Source organism: Phaenicophaeus curvirostris, chromosome 9 (assembly GCF_032191515.1).
Source record: "Phaenicophaeus curvirostris isolate KB17595 chromosome 9, BPBGC_Pcur_1.0, whole genome shotgun sequence".
NCBI classification, from domain to species: domain Eukaryota; kingdom Metazoa; phylum Chordata; class Aves; order Cuculiformes; family Cuculidae; genus Phaenicophaeus; species Phaenicophaeus curvirostris.
The window spans coordinates 8,112,935-8,129,408 of NC_091400.1; the positions used below are offsets into that span (position 1 = coordinate 8,112,935).

Consider the following 16,474-nt stretch of genomic DNA (forward strand, 5'->3'; position numbering starts at 1 on the left):
CCCAGCGCAGCGGCAGTGTCTGTGGCGAAAGCTGGTGGCCTGTGATGGTTTACATGATCCAAAAGACAGTTTGGCCACATGCCTGCATCCTTCAGAGCATCTGTCTCACTGGACTGCTGGATCAATTTGCCCATGAAGCTGTAAAATTTACATAATTGCTCCCCCAGGGTCTGTGGTTCACACTGTTGGGTTGTTCTTTGCCGCCTTTCCCATGGTGTCCATCACTTCGGGAGAGCAGGAGTGGCTCTGGACAGAGCTGAGGCAGAGACATTGACTGTGACTGCCAGTGCTTATGAAAAGAGTGTCTATTGTTCCCAGAAGAAGAAAAATCCTTTCACCCAGCTGTCCTGGCCCTCTGTGTGAATAGTAACATTAGATGTACAAAAAGAGACACAAATTACTCCACAGATCCGTTGTCAGAAGAAGAATGATCTAAAGCTTGGGGATAAAAAGCTGGCACTGAGACAGGACAGCACTGTCATACCTTATGGGAGAAACTAGGCTAGGAGAAAGGAGAATTTCCTCTTTCTTTTCACTGCCACTTTACTAGATTGTCTGTGCAAAATAGAGGCTTAGTTGAAGGGCTGACGTTTGGGATAGAAAGAAAAGCTAATTTATTACTGTTACTTAGGCGCGGCTGTTGCAAAGCGTTGCCTCTGCTGGAGGGAGAATGGGCCATTTCAGCCTCACAGCTGACACCAAAGACGTGGTTCGTGTTTTAGGGTGCAGAAGCATCAGGGGAGCAGGCTGGATTCCAGGCACGCTGCTCTGAAAACTCTGCATGTCCTCTGTTGTGTGACGGGTCAGAGAGACCGCTGCTTCTCATCCTCGCTGCCCCAGTGGGTTTGCAGCTCCGTGGTGGTTTCTCTGCTATGGTTTGTCTAACAGCATTGTGAGTTCACCCCTCTCAGGCATTTGTCCTCTGCAGGATTGATCTTCCTGCTCAAATGGAGGTGTATTTACTCCATCTGGCATGCAGCTCTGGAGCTGGGGTGTGCTTTCCTAGCCTCCTACAGCTACTTAAAGCCTTTTCCTTCTATCTCTGTTGCCTGCAGGATGGTTTGTACAGTGCTGCTGAGCGCTTTGCCTTGTGGCAAATGTGGTTTGGTCTAATCTTTGTTTCTAAGTTCCCTTTGTTTTAATACACAGCTAGTAAGTACACTTCTAGTATGGGGGCTTTACTGAGACAAAGGGTGCTTGCCTGGGTCCTGAGTTGGAGGAAACCCTGGATTCGTACAATCCTGCTGATTTTAAGCAGAGATGGACAAACCTCTCTGCGTGATTCAGGAACCGCACACTGTGAAATCTCGTGCTGGAGACAACATTTCAGTGCTAGATGGGAGTCTATCTAGCCCCGTGCATCAGTTTCTCAAGTAGAGATAGTATGAAAGATCAGAAACTCACAAAGGAGTTTTAGGAAAGCTGGTTCCTAACCTCAGCCCGTAGCGTCTGGGAGCATCTGGCCAAGGTCTCAGTGCTCAGAGTGCCCCAGGGATCCCTGGCGATCTACACACGTGGTGACTGTGACCTGTCTCCCAAATGTGGCTGATCGCTGAAGCCTTGGATGGTTGCTCAGACATGGCCTGAAGTGGCAGCACTCATCAGGTCTTCTTCTAAACAGGACAGAGCACTTTGCAAGGTAAGGAGGTGTTGGGGCATTGGGAGGAGATGGGAAAAGCCAAGCTGATAACGGGATCATAATTAATGGCATGGTCTTGGAGGGACCTGCTGATCCCACGGGCAAGGAGGACATTGCTGAGCAGTTGTTGAAACTGTTTTATTTTTGTTTTTTTTTTCTTTTTTTAAATTTGAGTAGAAGATCCTAGGTAATTTCTATGCCTTTTCTCCAGCAAATTTTAACTTAAAAAGTGTAAGTAAATAACTAAAGTCTCTGACATAGTCCCTTATTAAATCATGCTCTCAGACTTGCTTTGATTCAATCAGAAATACTTAATGAGCGCTTACCTGATGGGAGCTCATTTCCTTAAGGTGGGGTGATGTTTGAGCCTGGCACGGCCACCAAGAATGTATGGTCCTTGAAAAGCAGCACTAAATCCTGTCTGGCATCAGGGGAGCGCAGAGGATGCTGTCTGTGCCAGGTCGTCGTTAGGCGTCTGGGTGTTGCTGTGAATTACTCTTGCTCTGTAGAATTGCTGGATGAGCCTTGGCTGATTGTGGGCCATGTGCTGACTTCAGAGGAAAGCCTGTTTCTCCTCTCTTCAGTACAAGTTAATTAGATTGGTATCCCCAGACAATTTATATAAACATTCAGGCCAACCTGACTAGTAAGAGACAGATTATTATTATTTTTCTTGTTTAAAATCAGGTAATTGTGATTGAAAACCAGTGTCCGCTAGCACTCTTGATGCGCTAGTCCATGCTGGTGAGGTCTCCTAGTAGCTATTGTATAATTGTTCCCTGCATCCAAAGCGAGAACTGGAGATACTTTGGTGAGAAACTTGTTAAGAGAAATGGTTTGTAGCACCATATTTTCTTCCAGAATACAAGCTTCTGCTTGTGACACGCTGTGGGCCTCACGGTAGCTCAGATGCATTGGATACAGATGAGAACTATAATGGGAATAACTAACAAAGTCCTAACTGTAAGTGCGAAGGGCTTTGGGGAGCTTGGGTGAGCACACAAGTCCTTCAGTCTGGGTGCAGCCGTGACCCTTGGCAGCTGTGCTTGCTCCCAGGGTGCTCCACGGGGACTGAAAGACAGAGGACTGGGGACAGCTGGAGCTGATCCCGAGGTGTTGCTCAGGGAGGTAGTTGAGTCACCATCCCTGGAGGTGTGGATGAGGTGCTGAGGGGCATGGTTTAGTGTTTGATAGGAATGGTTGGACTCGATGATCCTGGAGATCTTTTCCAACCTAGTGATTCTGTGTTATCAAGCTCCCACAGGTGGAGGCCACTGCTGCTGGGGAAGGACAAAGGCAACTGCTGGTGCCCCTTCCACTCACCAAACCAGGAATCCTGGATGGAGTCATTCCTTTGGGATTCTTGGGCTAGAAGGATGACAAGACACTAAGGGGCTTGTTGGCAGGTTTCTTAGGAGAGGAAAGGAAGCAGGACCTTCCCCAGAACTTTGTGCTGTAGCTATGGTGCCTTCTTAAACTTTCTGCAGGAGCAGAGCTTGCAGTGGTAAAGCCACCAAAAGATCTTTAACAAACGGGTCTGGTTTGGTGTCTGTTCTGTAAAGACTGGCCTCAAGCACTTTCTTCACTACCTATTTTCCTTCCTTTACAGCTAAACCCCATCCTGGTGGCTTTCCCTCCAGTGACTGCAGCAGGCATGAAGTCTTGCACACAGTTGCTATCTAGTGGTCAGAGGAAGGTAGTGGATGCATTTTTCTCTGCTGGTTTTGTGCTAATGGACTGTGCTGCTGAGATACAGGCAGAAATCTTACGTGGATTCACACAAATTGTACGAGTTTGGGCTCTTTTTCTAACTAATAGGGGTTTGATGTACTTGAAATCTACTGTAGAGCAGAGCAGGGACACACTACAAAGAAAAATACACTTGTAACATAATATACTCAAGATTTTATTATAAAACCCTCTAAAGCGCCACTTTATAGATCACAGTTACAACAAAGGAAATGCTTTGAGTTAGGAAAACAACGGGGACACACAGACATCGTTTAATGGTTCTTGCCTGGGGAACGTGTGTTGCTCAGGACTTGCCAATGTTTGCCATCTCCTGATGGAGATACCTCAGCAGGACCACTGAAGCTGACTGAGCTGTGGTGTGAAAAGCAGAGCTGCTCTCATCCATGGCTCTCTCAGTACTGCTGTCAAATATCTGGACAACTTCTGGAGGATGAGAACAGGGTAAGGGTATGGTACGTACTACATTTGTATTTAGCGTGTAGAAAATGTCTCCTGCCAGCTCATGATGTGGGCAAACCCAAAAGTTTCATTGTGTTGAGGACCTCCCTGTGCTTTGGAGAGGGAAGTCCCAGGAGACTTGCACTAGAAGTTTCAGTGGTTTATTTGCACGAGTTGTTTTTATGTGCAAACCTGGCACAGGGACGGACCTGACAGCTGGGGCCAATGAACTCCTCCCTGAGACCTGGGATAAGCAAATCCCTCCATCTGCACCACAGCAGAGACTTTTAAAAGTAAAAAAAGTGGAGTGAGGCCACCTTTCTTGCTTCCAGGATACCCTCACCCTGCTTTGCTGCACTCCAGCTCTGTGGCAGTGACAAGCAAGCCCAGAGCACCTCAGCCAAACAGCCTCACTCACCTGTCCCATCACCAGCTTCAGGTGTCACAGCCCTGCGTGCACATGCTGGTCTGCTGGGTCTTCGTGTGAGGAAGGAGCATCCCTTTAGAGGTGGCCTCAGGCCTGTCAGAGCTTTCTGAGGGTTAAGAGGGTAAATTTTGCCTATCTGTGTTTACGTGATGTGATGCTCATCAGTATAGCTCCAGGACCCCAAGAACAACCTAGCCAGGGTACTGGTGCTGCTTTAGCTTTGCAAGGTTGGAAAACAGCTGTAGCCCCTGCCATCAACCCAGTTACTCAGCCTGGGCTCCAGGGCTTAAGGACCATCAGAGGAGATGGGCAGAGGTGTCTCCAGGCCAACAGAAGGACAGCAGGTTACAAGGAGAGGTTGCATGATGAATTCCAGATACTCCCCTACCCCTCTTCAAATTTCCACATCTCTAAGCTTTGCAGTCCCAAATGCCCAACATCTTTCATTAGAAAGCTTGGCTCGGGCAGGGAGGGGCAGGCTCTGTGGGCCACACTGCCAAGACTCAAAGGCTATGTTAAGTTTGATGATTTGGAAAATAAGAGTGACAGCACCAAGAGAGCCAGCAGAAAATACAAGGTGATGCAACCTTGCTTTGAGGAGAGCCCTGCCCATGCGGAGAGGCCCCTTTTGCACAGGGATGTCTTCAGCAGATTGTACAACTGCAGGGTCAGCTTGGCCTGCCCTGGCTCTGTGGGGACCAGAGAACATCAGCAAAGTGGACTTCATGCCAGGGCAGGAACACAGGGACCGCTTTATCTCTGCACCCCTTGGGAAGGGCAAGCCCTGAAGGGTTAATTGGGATCCAGCTTCCCTGCCCAACAGATGAGCAGGCCTGGGCCTTTGATAAATTATTAACAAGCATTCAAATATGATTATTCTTTGTTTTTTTCAGAACAAATTCTTCAGGTGAAGCAGATCAAGATCTTGAAGAAAATTAACTGAATCTGCTTGGCAGATCTTCTTTACCCAGAGCTCTTGGTGCCACCACAGTCTGTAACACAGCTTACAGCACAAGGTCAGCCTGGATCGTCCTTGATATTCTGGCCAATCTGCAGCAGGTTGGTAGGAGTAAGCACACACTGGGATGCAACAGGACACTTATTAAACATCCCCTGAACAGACTGCCGCGCGCTTCTCATTCATGTCTTGAGCATTGCTCAGGCACAGGTATTTCCCTTGACCAAAGGCTGGATGATCTGCAGCTGAGAGATGTCTGGCAGCAAGAGAGGGGAGACTTTAGTTGACTGCAATTTGCCACAACAGGTTGAAAACCACCGGGGATAAAGAATAGCAGAGCTCCCTTCTGAACCCATTACTGTCACTAATACAGAAACCTTAATAACTCATTGATAAGCCTTCAGAGTAGAAATACACAGAACACCCCTATGTACAGTAAAATTCTTGTTTACATCAACTGGGTTAGGAATTTGATGCAAGGATTGTCACTGGTTGTTATTGGTTTAGCTACGTGATTGGGACTTGTCTGGAAAGAGCAAGATCATTTGGGATAATTCGTATCGGCAGCTGTTGACTCCATTGCTGCATCTGAGCCGTTGGCGTGATGTGGAGGAGGTGCTTGCTGGGTGGTTGCGTTGCACACCCAACCTCCACCTTCAGATGATTGAATCCCCTTGGCTATGCACAGGCAACTCCAGTCTTTAGTCCATCTCTGAAAAACGTGGTTCTAACTAGCTCCCTTCTTCTCCCATTCCTGCCAAGGAATAAAGGCAAATTAGTCAAAAGGCAAATCTGGCAAGCCTCTATAGCCATGATGTGCACAGCATCAACACCATCATCTAGTACCTGAGGGGTTTTGGCCACAGAGTGGGTCAGGGATGTCCCTGAAGCAATACAGCATTTATTTATTTAAATCACAGACAGGGAAAGCACAGGTGAAAAGAGCAGAGCACAGCCAAGCTGGGTTGCTCTGAGCAGTGCTCACAGATGCTTCCCTGACCACCCACCACGCTGTCCCACCGCAGGAGGGAAAAGCAGTGGCTGTCCCAGATAGATTTTACTCCCGTACCAACTGGCACATTACCTTAGCTTTCTGTAGGACTGTTCCCTTTCCTGTCACCATGACGGATAGAGGCCGGTTTTTTAAAGCCGTTGCTGAATTGACTGGGGAGTTCTCTGCGCTACTTGCTGGACTGGCACTTTTTGTCTGATTCTGCAGTAAAAAAGTAATAGAAATGGTGATGACTTCAGTCTACTGAGAGACATTTCTGTCTTTCCCCACCATCTGCTCATCACAGTCACATCCCACTTGCACTGAGGCACATTTTTTCAGTGAGATGCCAATTCTGAAGTACCACCAGGATGTGTGCGTGTGGTGTTTGGGTGTTGAGGACTCAAGCAGAGGTACAGAGCAGGGCTCAGGCAGTGACCATCTCCGTTTCATGGGAACTAAGTTCCCAAGATGGAATTTAGATGCCTGAATCTCCCCACAAGAAAAGCACCCTCTGGCTCAACCGTGCATAGAAGGAAGTGGGTCAGGACCTGTGTGGCCCTGGAGAGTGCTGCTCAAGGCCTTACAGGGAAATACAGCCACGCTCCCGAATCTGAGCTCCCTTTTACCTCCCCATTGCTGCTATTACCTCACTGTATTATTATATTATTATTTTACATACATTATATAGCATCATAGAATGGTCTGGTTCTGAAGAGACCTTAAAGCCCATCCAGTTCCAACCCCTGCCACGGGCAGGGTCACCTCCTACTGGATAAGGTTGCTCCAAGCCCCATCCAACCTGGTCTTTAACACTTCCAGGGATGGGGCAGCCATGACTTCTCTGGGCAACCTGTGCTAGTGCTTCACCACCCTCGCAGGAAAACATTTCTTCTTAATATCTAATCTGAATCTCCCCTCTTTCAGCTTAAAACTGTTCCCCCACATTCATTCCCTGCACACTCTGATAAAGAGCCCCTCCCCAGCCTTCCTGTAGGCATATAATAATATATAATAAACATACTACATAGATAATATGTACATGTAATCAAGACATTTTTACATAAGATTACATATTATAATAATATAATATTGTTATTAATCATTATATTATTAAGCAGGCTGAGAGTGCAACTGCCTGGCTGCTGGAAAGCTGCTGTGCATCCCAGGGGTGTCCCCTATATACCCGAGGGGCTGCGTTCTCCAGGTGTGTGGTGTCCACTGCAGTGCCCAGTGTCACGGGGCCAGACTCTGCCTTCTTCAGATTCTCCTTCACCTCCACCAGGCTCAGCTCCAGGTCCACTCTCCGGCTCTCCTTCCTTTTGCACTCTTCTTCTATCTCCTTCAGTCTCTGCTCCAGGCTTTTATCTGTAAAGGGAGGGGTAACTTAGAATAATAGAATCACAGAGTCGTTAAGGTTAGAAAAGACCTCTAAGATCACAAGTCCAACCATCAACACAATACCAGCTAGGTGTCTACTACATCATGTCCTCAAGTGCCACGTCTGCATGTTTATTGAACACCTCCAGGGATGGAGACTCCATCACTTCCCTGGGCAGCCTGTTTCAATGCTTCACCCCTATTTCAGGAAAGAGTGACGGCTGCACACTTGGGGAGCTTGTGAAGGGAGCAGGAAATGGGCCACGTCCTGTACATTTTCCTTAGACTGCCCCAACAGGGACTGTGACAGAGCAAGCTCTTGCTCCATTACAGTTTGGTCTACATGTTTTGGCTTCAAAGTGCCAGGTCTGGCCCCTGCTCCTTCTTGTCTCAGGTGGGTGAGGTTCACTGTGCCCTCCCTGTGGTCCCACCATGGCTCATTTCCACGCATCACCCTTTGCCCTGTTCTACCTGTGCTGCCTATGAGCATTTCCTTCAGTTCCCGCCTCTCCTTGCGCAGCTGGGTGAGCTGAGCTCGGATTTCATCCTTCTCCTTCTCCAGACGCTCCTTCTCCTCTGTGAACCGCTTCACCTCTGCCTCTGTCCTGTTCTTGCCCAACTTGGTTTCCACTGCTGCCACTGGAGACGCAACACACCAAAAGAAGCTCAGCCAAGGAAAAAACAGGAGGGAAAACTTTTTCAGGGGCTTGGAAACAAAATGAATGAGGGTCTGGAAAGTTACCAAGTGAGAGACTCATGAGCAAAGCTACTGTACAGCAGCTGGCAAAGCTCAGCCTGGAGCACCATCTCCCTCCAAGCCCTTGTGGCAGCAGAAACCCACCTGGCACCCCCCCTGTGCAGCCCCCTCACCTGGCAGCGGCATCTTGGGCCGGTGTGCGGGCACCAGCTGGGGACTGCTCGCCGTCACCGTGCCTGTTGGCAGCTCGGGGGCCGCCTGGGGGAAAGCGATGTTCTGCTGCTGCGTCTGGATTTTGATGGTGGGCATCCTTGGCGGCACCTCATCGGGCTCTGGCTTCTCTGGGGGTTTCTGGGGCTGGAAAATGAAGTGGGATGATGTGTTGGGAACTGGCTCACTGATTAAACCTGTTCCCACACGACAATTCAGGGCAGTACCTGCTCCGAAGTCTCTGTCACCTTACTACAAGGCTCAGCACCCTTAGCCATGACGGCTGTCTCAGCTGCACTCTCTGCTGCAGCCTTGTTGGTGGCCCTTTCTAAAGATGGTGAGTCAGGGGGTGAAGGTGGGCATGACTTCTTTCCAGCGCAGTGCAGGAAGGACTTCACTGGGGTGAGATCCAGGTACACTCTGTCTTGGTCTCCCTCCGCTTTGCCCTCACTCTTGGGTACTTCTTCCTGCAAAAGGAAAAGGCTTCCCTGAAAAGGTGCCATCTGCTGCAGCCAGAAGTACAAGAAACACCTCACTGCAGAGCAGCAGCAGCATCTCAGGCAATCTGGAGTATTTTCAATAAACTTTAGAGGAACTAAAACCCCATTCTTTAAGTCATTCCATAGAGGGCTTTTTTGGAAAGGCCCCCTCCTGCTCTCCTTCAATAGTTCTTTCCAATGATAGCAGGATCTCACACTGTTGTACATCTCACAAACCCTGCCAGATTCTTTGCCTTTACCAGGGTAACAATTCCATCCCCAGCATGGACTGTCTTTCTTGTCCTTATATATAGGACTTGCTCTCACAGGCATCAAAAGCAATTTTGATAGACCAAGGTCCAAACATATCACAAAGTAATCCATGCTGTTGGCTGATAGAAACTCTGGGATTTTATCCCAGCTGCCTGAGGATCCCAGCAGCTCGCTCCATGCTGGAAACCTCTCTTCCATTCCTTTGTGACTTCTCTCCAGCACACGCTTCCACCCTCTTGCAAAGCCTGGATTTCCCCAGAAGCTGGGAATCCCCCTTGCCACCACTGGAAAACCTTCCCACTTCCCTGCTGGAGATGTTTTTCTGCCCCTGGCCAGCTCTTTGCCCATGGTCTCCACAGAGCTCGCTGCCGCTGGCACTGGGCACCTTACCACAGGCAGGTCTGGCAGATCCACGTCGTCATAGAGCTCCTCCTGCTGCATCCTGCCCTTTGGCAGGTTGTCGATATAGGCGTTGGGCTCCGAGTACTTTCTCTGCATCAAGCTGTGAATGGGGAGCAGGACATCCCATCAGGAGGAATCAGTCTCACTGCACAACTGTGCTGCATTTTAGGACATCTCAGCAGGGCCATGTGGCCAGATGCAGAAGATAAGAAGGTAGAGCCACGCAGAAGTGGGATCACTGCTCCCATTGCCCATTGAGCAGCACCCACCAGAGTGGGGCTACATCTCCCCTTGGCTCTTTCCTTTCTCAGGGCCAAGGCCCTGCACTATCCCATCCCATCCCATCCCATCCCATCCCATCCCATCCCATCCCATCCCATCCCATCCCATCCCCCTGCCTTTGCAAAAGCCACCTGGGCACACGGCCCTCACCCCATGACAAGCTGCAGCTCAGGTTAGATGTGTCGTGGTGATTTAATGACAAGAGCTTGCACCGAGCTTCCAAAGAAAACAACTAAGCTGCAGCTATGAATTTACCACCTAGTCCCATGGCAGCCAACCTCCCACAAGCAGAGGGATCTCTGCTCTGGCTGGCTTTCCCTCTACCAGCCCTGCACAGCCCCACGCATTACCAGTGACGTACAAGAAGGAGTTCTTTGCAGCGCTCACAATGCAGGAAACCCTGTCAGCATCCACATAATCATAGGTAAATTCCTCCGGGTCTGTTTTCGAACCTGACTCTGACAGGAGGAGGCCCAGCCAGTGGCCCATTTCCTCTGAGGACTTCGCCTAGAAGGTGATCAGACAGATAGCAGAAGCTGCAACAGCAGTTTCTCTGCAATCTCAAGGCTAACACAGGTGTAGCCTTGGCTAGAGAAGTACGCTGGTGGTCATAGAATCATGAAGGTTGAAAAAGACCTCTAAGATCATCAAGTCCAACCATCATCAAAACACCACCGTGCTTACTAAACCACATCCTGAAGCACCACATCTACATATTTTTTTAACACCTTCAGGGATGAAGACTCCACCACTTCCCTGGACAGCCAGTACCAATGCTTCATAACTCTTTCGGTAAATAATTTTTTCTAATATCCAATTTAAACCTCCCCAGCACAACTTGAGGCCACTTCCTCTCATCCTCTGGGCTTGAAAGGGGAAAGATGAGCAGCCAGTTATTTATATCAGACCTGAGGCCACATTAGAAGAATAAAGAACTGCTCTGTATGTGTACTGATTCACATATTTAGAAGATATGAATGCAGCTCTTCGCTTAACTCTATCCTAAAATTTCTAGTCTGTCTGCATTTTCCTTTCAATGATGATCAACTCAGCTGTCTACAAAAGTAAGAGAAGTCTCCGTGGCTGGAAATGCTGGTGGGAGCTGGCTTCAGTGAGGAAAGCATGTGGGTTTTATTTTGGACCAGCAGAGTGCAGCAATGGAATTGCCAAACAGATGTGCAATGAGCCCCGAGCACACTGGAAGCCTGTGAGTTCCCCACCCCTGAGCCCAGATCCCTTCCAGGGCTGTTTGCACAGTGGAAATGGGAAAGGAAGAGTTTAAAGTGGGATCAGAAAGGAACTTCATGGAATTGTAGAATGGTTTGAGTTGGAAGGGACCTTAAAGATCATCCAGTTCCAACCCCTCTGCCATGGGCAGGGACACTTCCCATGGGATGAGGTTGCCAGATGTTTCAGGCCAGCCCCATCCAACCTGGCCTTGAACATCTCGGAACTACTTCAAAGACAGCCCCTTGCTTTAACATGGCCAATGTCAAATTCCCAGCTGCAGTGAACAGTGAACATTTTGGAATATTAAAAAATGAATGTGGTGTCTCAAAGTCAGCTCCAGCAAAGAGCCACAGGTGCTTCTCAGTAGTGGGAGTGTTCTACCTGAAATGAGAAGTGGGCTGATGCATCTTTTGCTTTGATTTGAGGAGTCAGAGCAGTAAGCACAAAGTAAAATTCAGGGCAAGTGAATCCCAAGCTGGAAAGCCTATTTTAAGCTTCCAATCTGTTTTATTTAGCAGAAACTTCAGTCCCTGGGAAGCCAGCCAGCTTCTACATTGAGGTTGACAACCTAACAAAATATAGATTCTTCCATTCACAAAATGTGAATTTTCCCAGCACCTCTTCTTCATATCTGTATTTAGGCTAAATTTCTTAGACACAGACAAACCCTGAAGCAGAAACTGAACAAAAGCACCTTCAAACTTTACAGAAGGCCCTCCAAGTCAGTTGTTTAGCTATAAATATTCCACCCACTGGAAAAATACAGGAAATTGCTCACATTGTCCACCTCCTACTATAATCACGCTGTCGTCAGAGAACTAAGATTAGAGATAAACAGGCCTGGACGCAGGCAAAGGAAAGTAACAGATGGAGATGAATTCACTTGCACTTTCAGGGGCAGACCTGTGATCAGTTTACTCAGGATGTATGACCAATGGCTTCTGGACTCTCCATTTTCAGAAGATTAAGTTCTCTGTTCCTCCTAACCATATACTTAAACCCCTAAAGCGGCATTCCTCTCATCTAACATTAACCATCTGAATTGCATCCCGTGTAACTTAATCATCCAAGCTTATTCCATAGACAGTGGAGTGAGATGGGCACCTCCAGAAGACCCTTCATCCCATCCAAAGATGAGTGCCTACGATGAAGGCTGAATGGTCCTCTAGAGGCGCCAGCATCAGGCGTAGCCTGGATTACCAGCTAGGTTGGACACCTTCTAGGTGACCACAGACAGATAAATCAAAGTCTCATGCTTCAGATTCTGTTTTGCTGAATTGAGGGTTCCTCTGGAGGACTTCACTGGCATTTAAGCCTACTAAGACACCCAAGCTGATGACTCGAAGCAGAGCTTTGTTAGAGATATACACCTTACCTCCAGAATGATGCGTTCTTCCCCGTTGTGCAGGATGCGGAAGGAGTAGAGATGATCAGGGCTCGGCTCTGGGATAACTTCACAACCTGCCAAACTCAGGGGTTGCTGAGCCAGTTTGCTTCGGTTCTTGTCCTGGTAGAAATGGAGGTGACCATCTTTTACCTGACACCAGCGGGACTTCCATTGGCTGTTCACTAGCACGTTCAGGTAACCTGCAAGCAAGCACAAGTTATTTAGCTATGTTTTAGACACCCTGGGGAGGAGGAATCCAAACTGATTTTAGTGCACAGGGATGCCTGATGAGTAAGTACTGAGACAAAACAAAGCTACAGGGAACAAGAAAGAACACAAGCACACAGACAAACTGACTTGTTCATATGAAACAGGGTGAAAATGGTAAAAATCTGTTCCAAATGAGACCCTTGAAATTCAGGTTAGGTTTGGAGAGTAAGTTGGCTGCAGATGGTTGGACGAAGCTGGTCCTAGACGGTGAATATCAGCCAACCCACACAACAATCTCCATAATGACTTCCACACCCTGGGATGATGTTCAGGAAGAGAAGGACAGGTGCCCTCTTTGTGCATGTCTGCTATTACCTGCCCCTCCTCTTGGGAAGATATTGTCCTGTGTCCTGATCTCTCCCCTGTGAGATACTGTCTGCCCTTGTAAGCCACACAGTCACCTTAACACATAAGAGGCACCACAATCGGTGTGGATTTACTGGCATGAAACAAGCAGACTGCTGCCTCCTTGTTCCCTCCAACAGGAGTGCCTGGCACAGGCACATTTGAAGAGGATGACGCCTGGTGCTCATCCTGCCCTGCACACCAAGATCCAGCTCTGAGACAAGTCTCTGCAGAGGAGTTCACGATGCCACTTACTGGAAGTCTCCAGGGATCTCTCTGGGCTATCCAGGGAGCTGGACTTTTTCCTCCCGAGGTTCATCAGGTTGCTCAGTTTCAAGCCAGTCGTACCCTTCTTCTTAACTACCAGAAAAAAGAGAGAGAGATGTGTGGCCTTCCCAACTCATGGCCAGACACACAGCGTGCTGTCCCAGCTGAGTGTCCGCCCCAAAACTGCCTGTGGTGCCATCCTGCACCCTACAGCGTTGCAGCACACACATCCCTTGCAGAGGGCAAACCTGCGACTCAGGGCCAGGCAGTGATAGTCCAAAGCCCAGGGAGATGATGAGCAAGCAGCATAAGTCATCTCATTAAGTCACGTGCCTGTAACACTTAATCTACATGGCTTTAAACTTGCATTAGTGCTGACCAAACACCAGCTGCTGCAGGAGCTAGGAGAAGGCTGTTTGCACAAGTCTTGCTGGGTAGGTGACAACCTCCTCTCGCTTTCTTACACTACAAAAATTGAATTAAAAATCATTACCCATAAATATTTATGGCCTTCAAGTCTTTTCCTTTCTAAAAGAGGGACCCAGGGTGGAGAGGGAGAAAGCTTATTCCCAAAAGGGCTCTTCAGCATTTTCCCCTCTGAGCGCATCAGTCAGTGCGTGAATACGGCTGTGACTATGGAATCATGAGGGAATCCTAACAAACCCAGCTGAATGTTCTCAGGCCAGGTATTCTTTCTCTCTAGCATAAGAAAACTATGAAGTCCTAACATGAAGGGACTGAGAAGCAGAGCTCCATCTGTTGGGTGACTCCAGCAAGTTCTCAGCATGGATTTCTCTTTCTCTCTCTCCAACATGTAGATGGGTCCCACCACTCTTTTAACAGAGCACCTCCTTTTATAACATTCTTACCAGACTCATCTTATAGATGGAGAATTGAGCTTAAAGCCCAAAGTTGGATGTCCTGCTGTGAATGTGTAACTCTCCCATGGGAGACAGCTCACCATTTCACACAGGTACTCCAACTTTTCTGCAGAGATCTCTGAGGAAAGTAATTTCGATTGGATTTACGCCATCTCAAACTGTCCCAAAATGACTTTCCCAGAGTCATGCAGGATCTGTGGTATGGCAAGTATCATACCAGGTTTCTCACGCCCTATCCTAACACTGCAACTGCTGAGAAATCCCAACATCCACTCAACCTGTCACTTCATTACTGAATAAAAGCAATGAAATCAAATTCACAGATGGTGACTTCACGCACAGCTTTCAACCTGCATCAGGTCAGTTTGGGGTGGTGGTGGCAGGAGACACAAACCCTCGCCACACACGCAAGGTCAGTGGCCTGGTTTCTCCCTCATTCCCAGAGTGAAGTTTTACCATCTTTTATCTCTGCCATCTCTGGGTGACCGTCCGTGCTGCTCCCACTCTCAGAGGCTGCAGAGTACCTCTCAGATACCTCCACCTGTCAACAAATACCAGACACAAGTTCCACAGATGCACATGACCCATTCCTCCAGCCAGCACCATCCACGAGTGCCTTTTCCTGCCCTTCTAAATTAAGAGCTCTGTAGCAGATGCTTTCACACAGACACCCTCCACCCACTCATACTGTTGTTTCTGAGCCCAGCATGGGCAAATCCAGCACACAAACCACCCTTGAACATCTTGAACATTCATGGAAAGGGTCATTGGGCACTGGAACAGGCTGCCCAGGGAGGTGGTCGAGTCACCTTTCCTGCAGGTGTTTAAGGGATGGGTGGACGAGGTGCTACGGGGCATGGGTTAGTGATTGATAGGACTGGTTGGACTCGATGATCTGGAGGGTCTTTTCCAACCTGGTGATTCTATGATTCTATGATCTCCAGGTATGGGGCATCAACAACTTCTCTGGGCAAGCTGTGCCAGTCCCTTCCAAAGCTCCTGTTGAGCACAACTACCCTGTTGGATGAGATAGAGCTGTTGCCTTGTATGGAGAAGAGCCCAATACTCAGTCAGTTTTGGGGAAAGATGTAGCAACAAAATCAGGACTGCAAAGGAGGATGAAAATGGTTTTAATAATTCTCCCTTTCAGTGAGGTTACGCTCATACCAGTCTTTGCTCAGATAAAATTACTGCACTATTATTTATTAAAGGAACAAGGTAGAAAAGCCTAAGTCCTAGTTCTCTCTGTAGAGACAAGAAATACCTTTGGGTAACTGAGTCGCTGTGAATCTGGGATGTACTGGTTGCCTTCACTACCTCCTTCGCAGAGCAGACCACTGGTCTCCTGGATTACCTGCACAGAGGGGAGGCCATAGCCTGTGAGAGCGCTGCAGTAATGGGATCAATACTTCTCCCCCACCCAGGACAGAAAAAACCACAGCACCCTGGGACATCACGGTTTATGCTCCCTGTGACCCCTGGGACTTCCCTGGTGTTGCAGCAAGTTGCTGCTGCCATCTCAGGGAAAGGACCACACCTTCCTACATCTTCAGTCACTTCATGTAGGCACCCTCTTCTCCACCCCCAACATCCCTCATGCTGCAGTAGCTGGGCTGGGAGGTCCCTCTGTGGCCTCCTACATGAAGAAGGCAGCAGAGAGCTGCAGGAAGAAGCTATTCTTGGACATGAAGATGTATGCAAGCCTAGGACTGAGATAAGATATGGTCTCCCAGCAAACCCAGGGTTGAAGCATGGGAACACCAGCAGGGCAAACCGAAAGGTGCTACTGACCCTGAGCCATTGCTCTGCCTGGTCTTTGCTCTGCAGCCCCAGCACAATGACATCTGCGTTCATGGGGATGATCTTCAGCTTGTGCTCTTTCTTCCTCACTTGCTTTTCCTTGTGAATGACAGTGCAGCCCAGCAAATTCACGTCGAGCTGAGGGCTGTGGTCTTTGGAGCTCTTGTAGCACTGAGGAGAGAAGATGGGAGGGTAGGTAAGAGGCTGAGGAGCTTTCCCTCTCACTCACTGAGCATGAAATCCAGAAGTGGCTCAGTGCAACCACACACATGAAGTGCACTGATAGAAGAAGGTCCTATACATCTAGAAGGCTGCAATGTCCACACATGCTACACACAGGACACGTCTGTATGTACAGAGATGCAC

The 16,474-nt window shown here is 48.5% G+C and overlaps 2 protein-coding genes across 4 annotated transcripts in view; one reads left to right on the forward strand and one right to left on the reverse strand.

Moving 5' to 3' along the window:
- Positions 1–16,474, forward strand: part of NHLRC2 (NHL repeat containing 2) — a 267,757-nt gene that overhangs the window by 232,737 nt on the left and 18,546 nt on the right. The window lies entirely within an intron of this gene.
- The window catches only part of AFAP1L2 (actin filament associated protein 1 like 2), a 72,843-nt gene continuing 59,898 nt past the window's right edge, over positions 3,530–16,474 (reverse strand). For all 3 annotated transcript variants that reach the window (XM_069863726.1, XM_069863725.1, XM_069863724.1), the window contains 13 exons: positions 16,100–16,279; positions 15,573–15,662; positions 14,765–14,849; positions 13,416–13,520; positions 12,534–12,745; positions 10,290–10,435; positions 9,635–9,746; positions 8,720–8,959; positions 8,456–8,639; positions 8,057–8,224; positions 7,392–7,573; positions 6,299–6,427; positions 3,530–5,968 (listed from right to left, as the gene is read on the reverse strand). In XM_069863726.1, the coding sequence (XP_069719827.1) occupies positions 5,942–5,968; positions 6,299–6,427; positions 7,392–7,573; positions 8,057–8,224; positions 8,456–8,639; positions 8,720–8,959; positions 9,635–9,746; positions 10,290–10,435; positions 12,534–12,745; positions 13,416–13,520; positions 14,765–14,849; positions 15,573–15,662; positions 16,100–16,279 (1,860 nt within the window). In that variant the 3' untranslated portion in view covers positions 3,530–5,941. The remainder of the gene's footprint in view (positions 5,969–6,298; positions 6,428–7,391; positions 7,574–8,056; positions 8,225–8,455; positions 8,640–8,719; positions 8,960–9,634; positions 9,747–10,289; positions 10,436–12,533; positions 12,746–13,415; positions 13,521–14,764; positions 14,850–15,572; positions 15,663–16,099; positions 16,280–16,474) is intronic.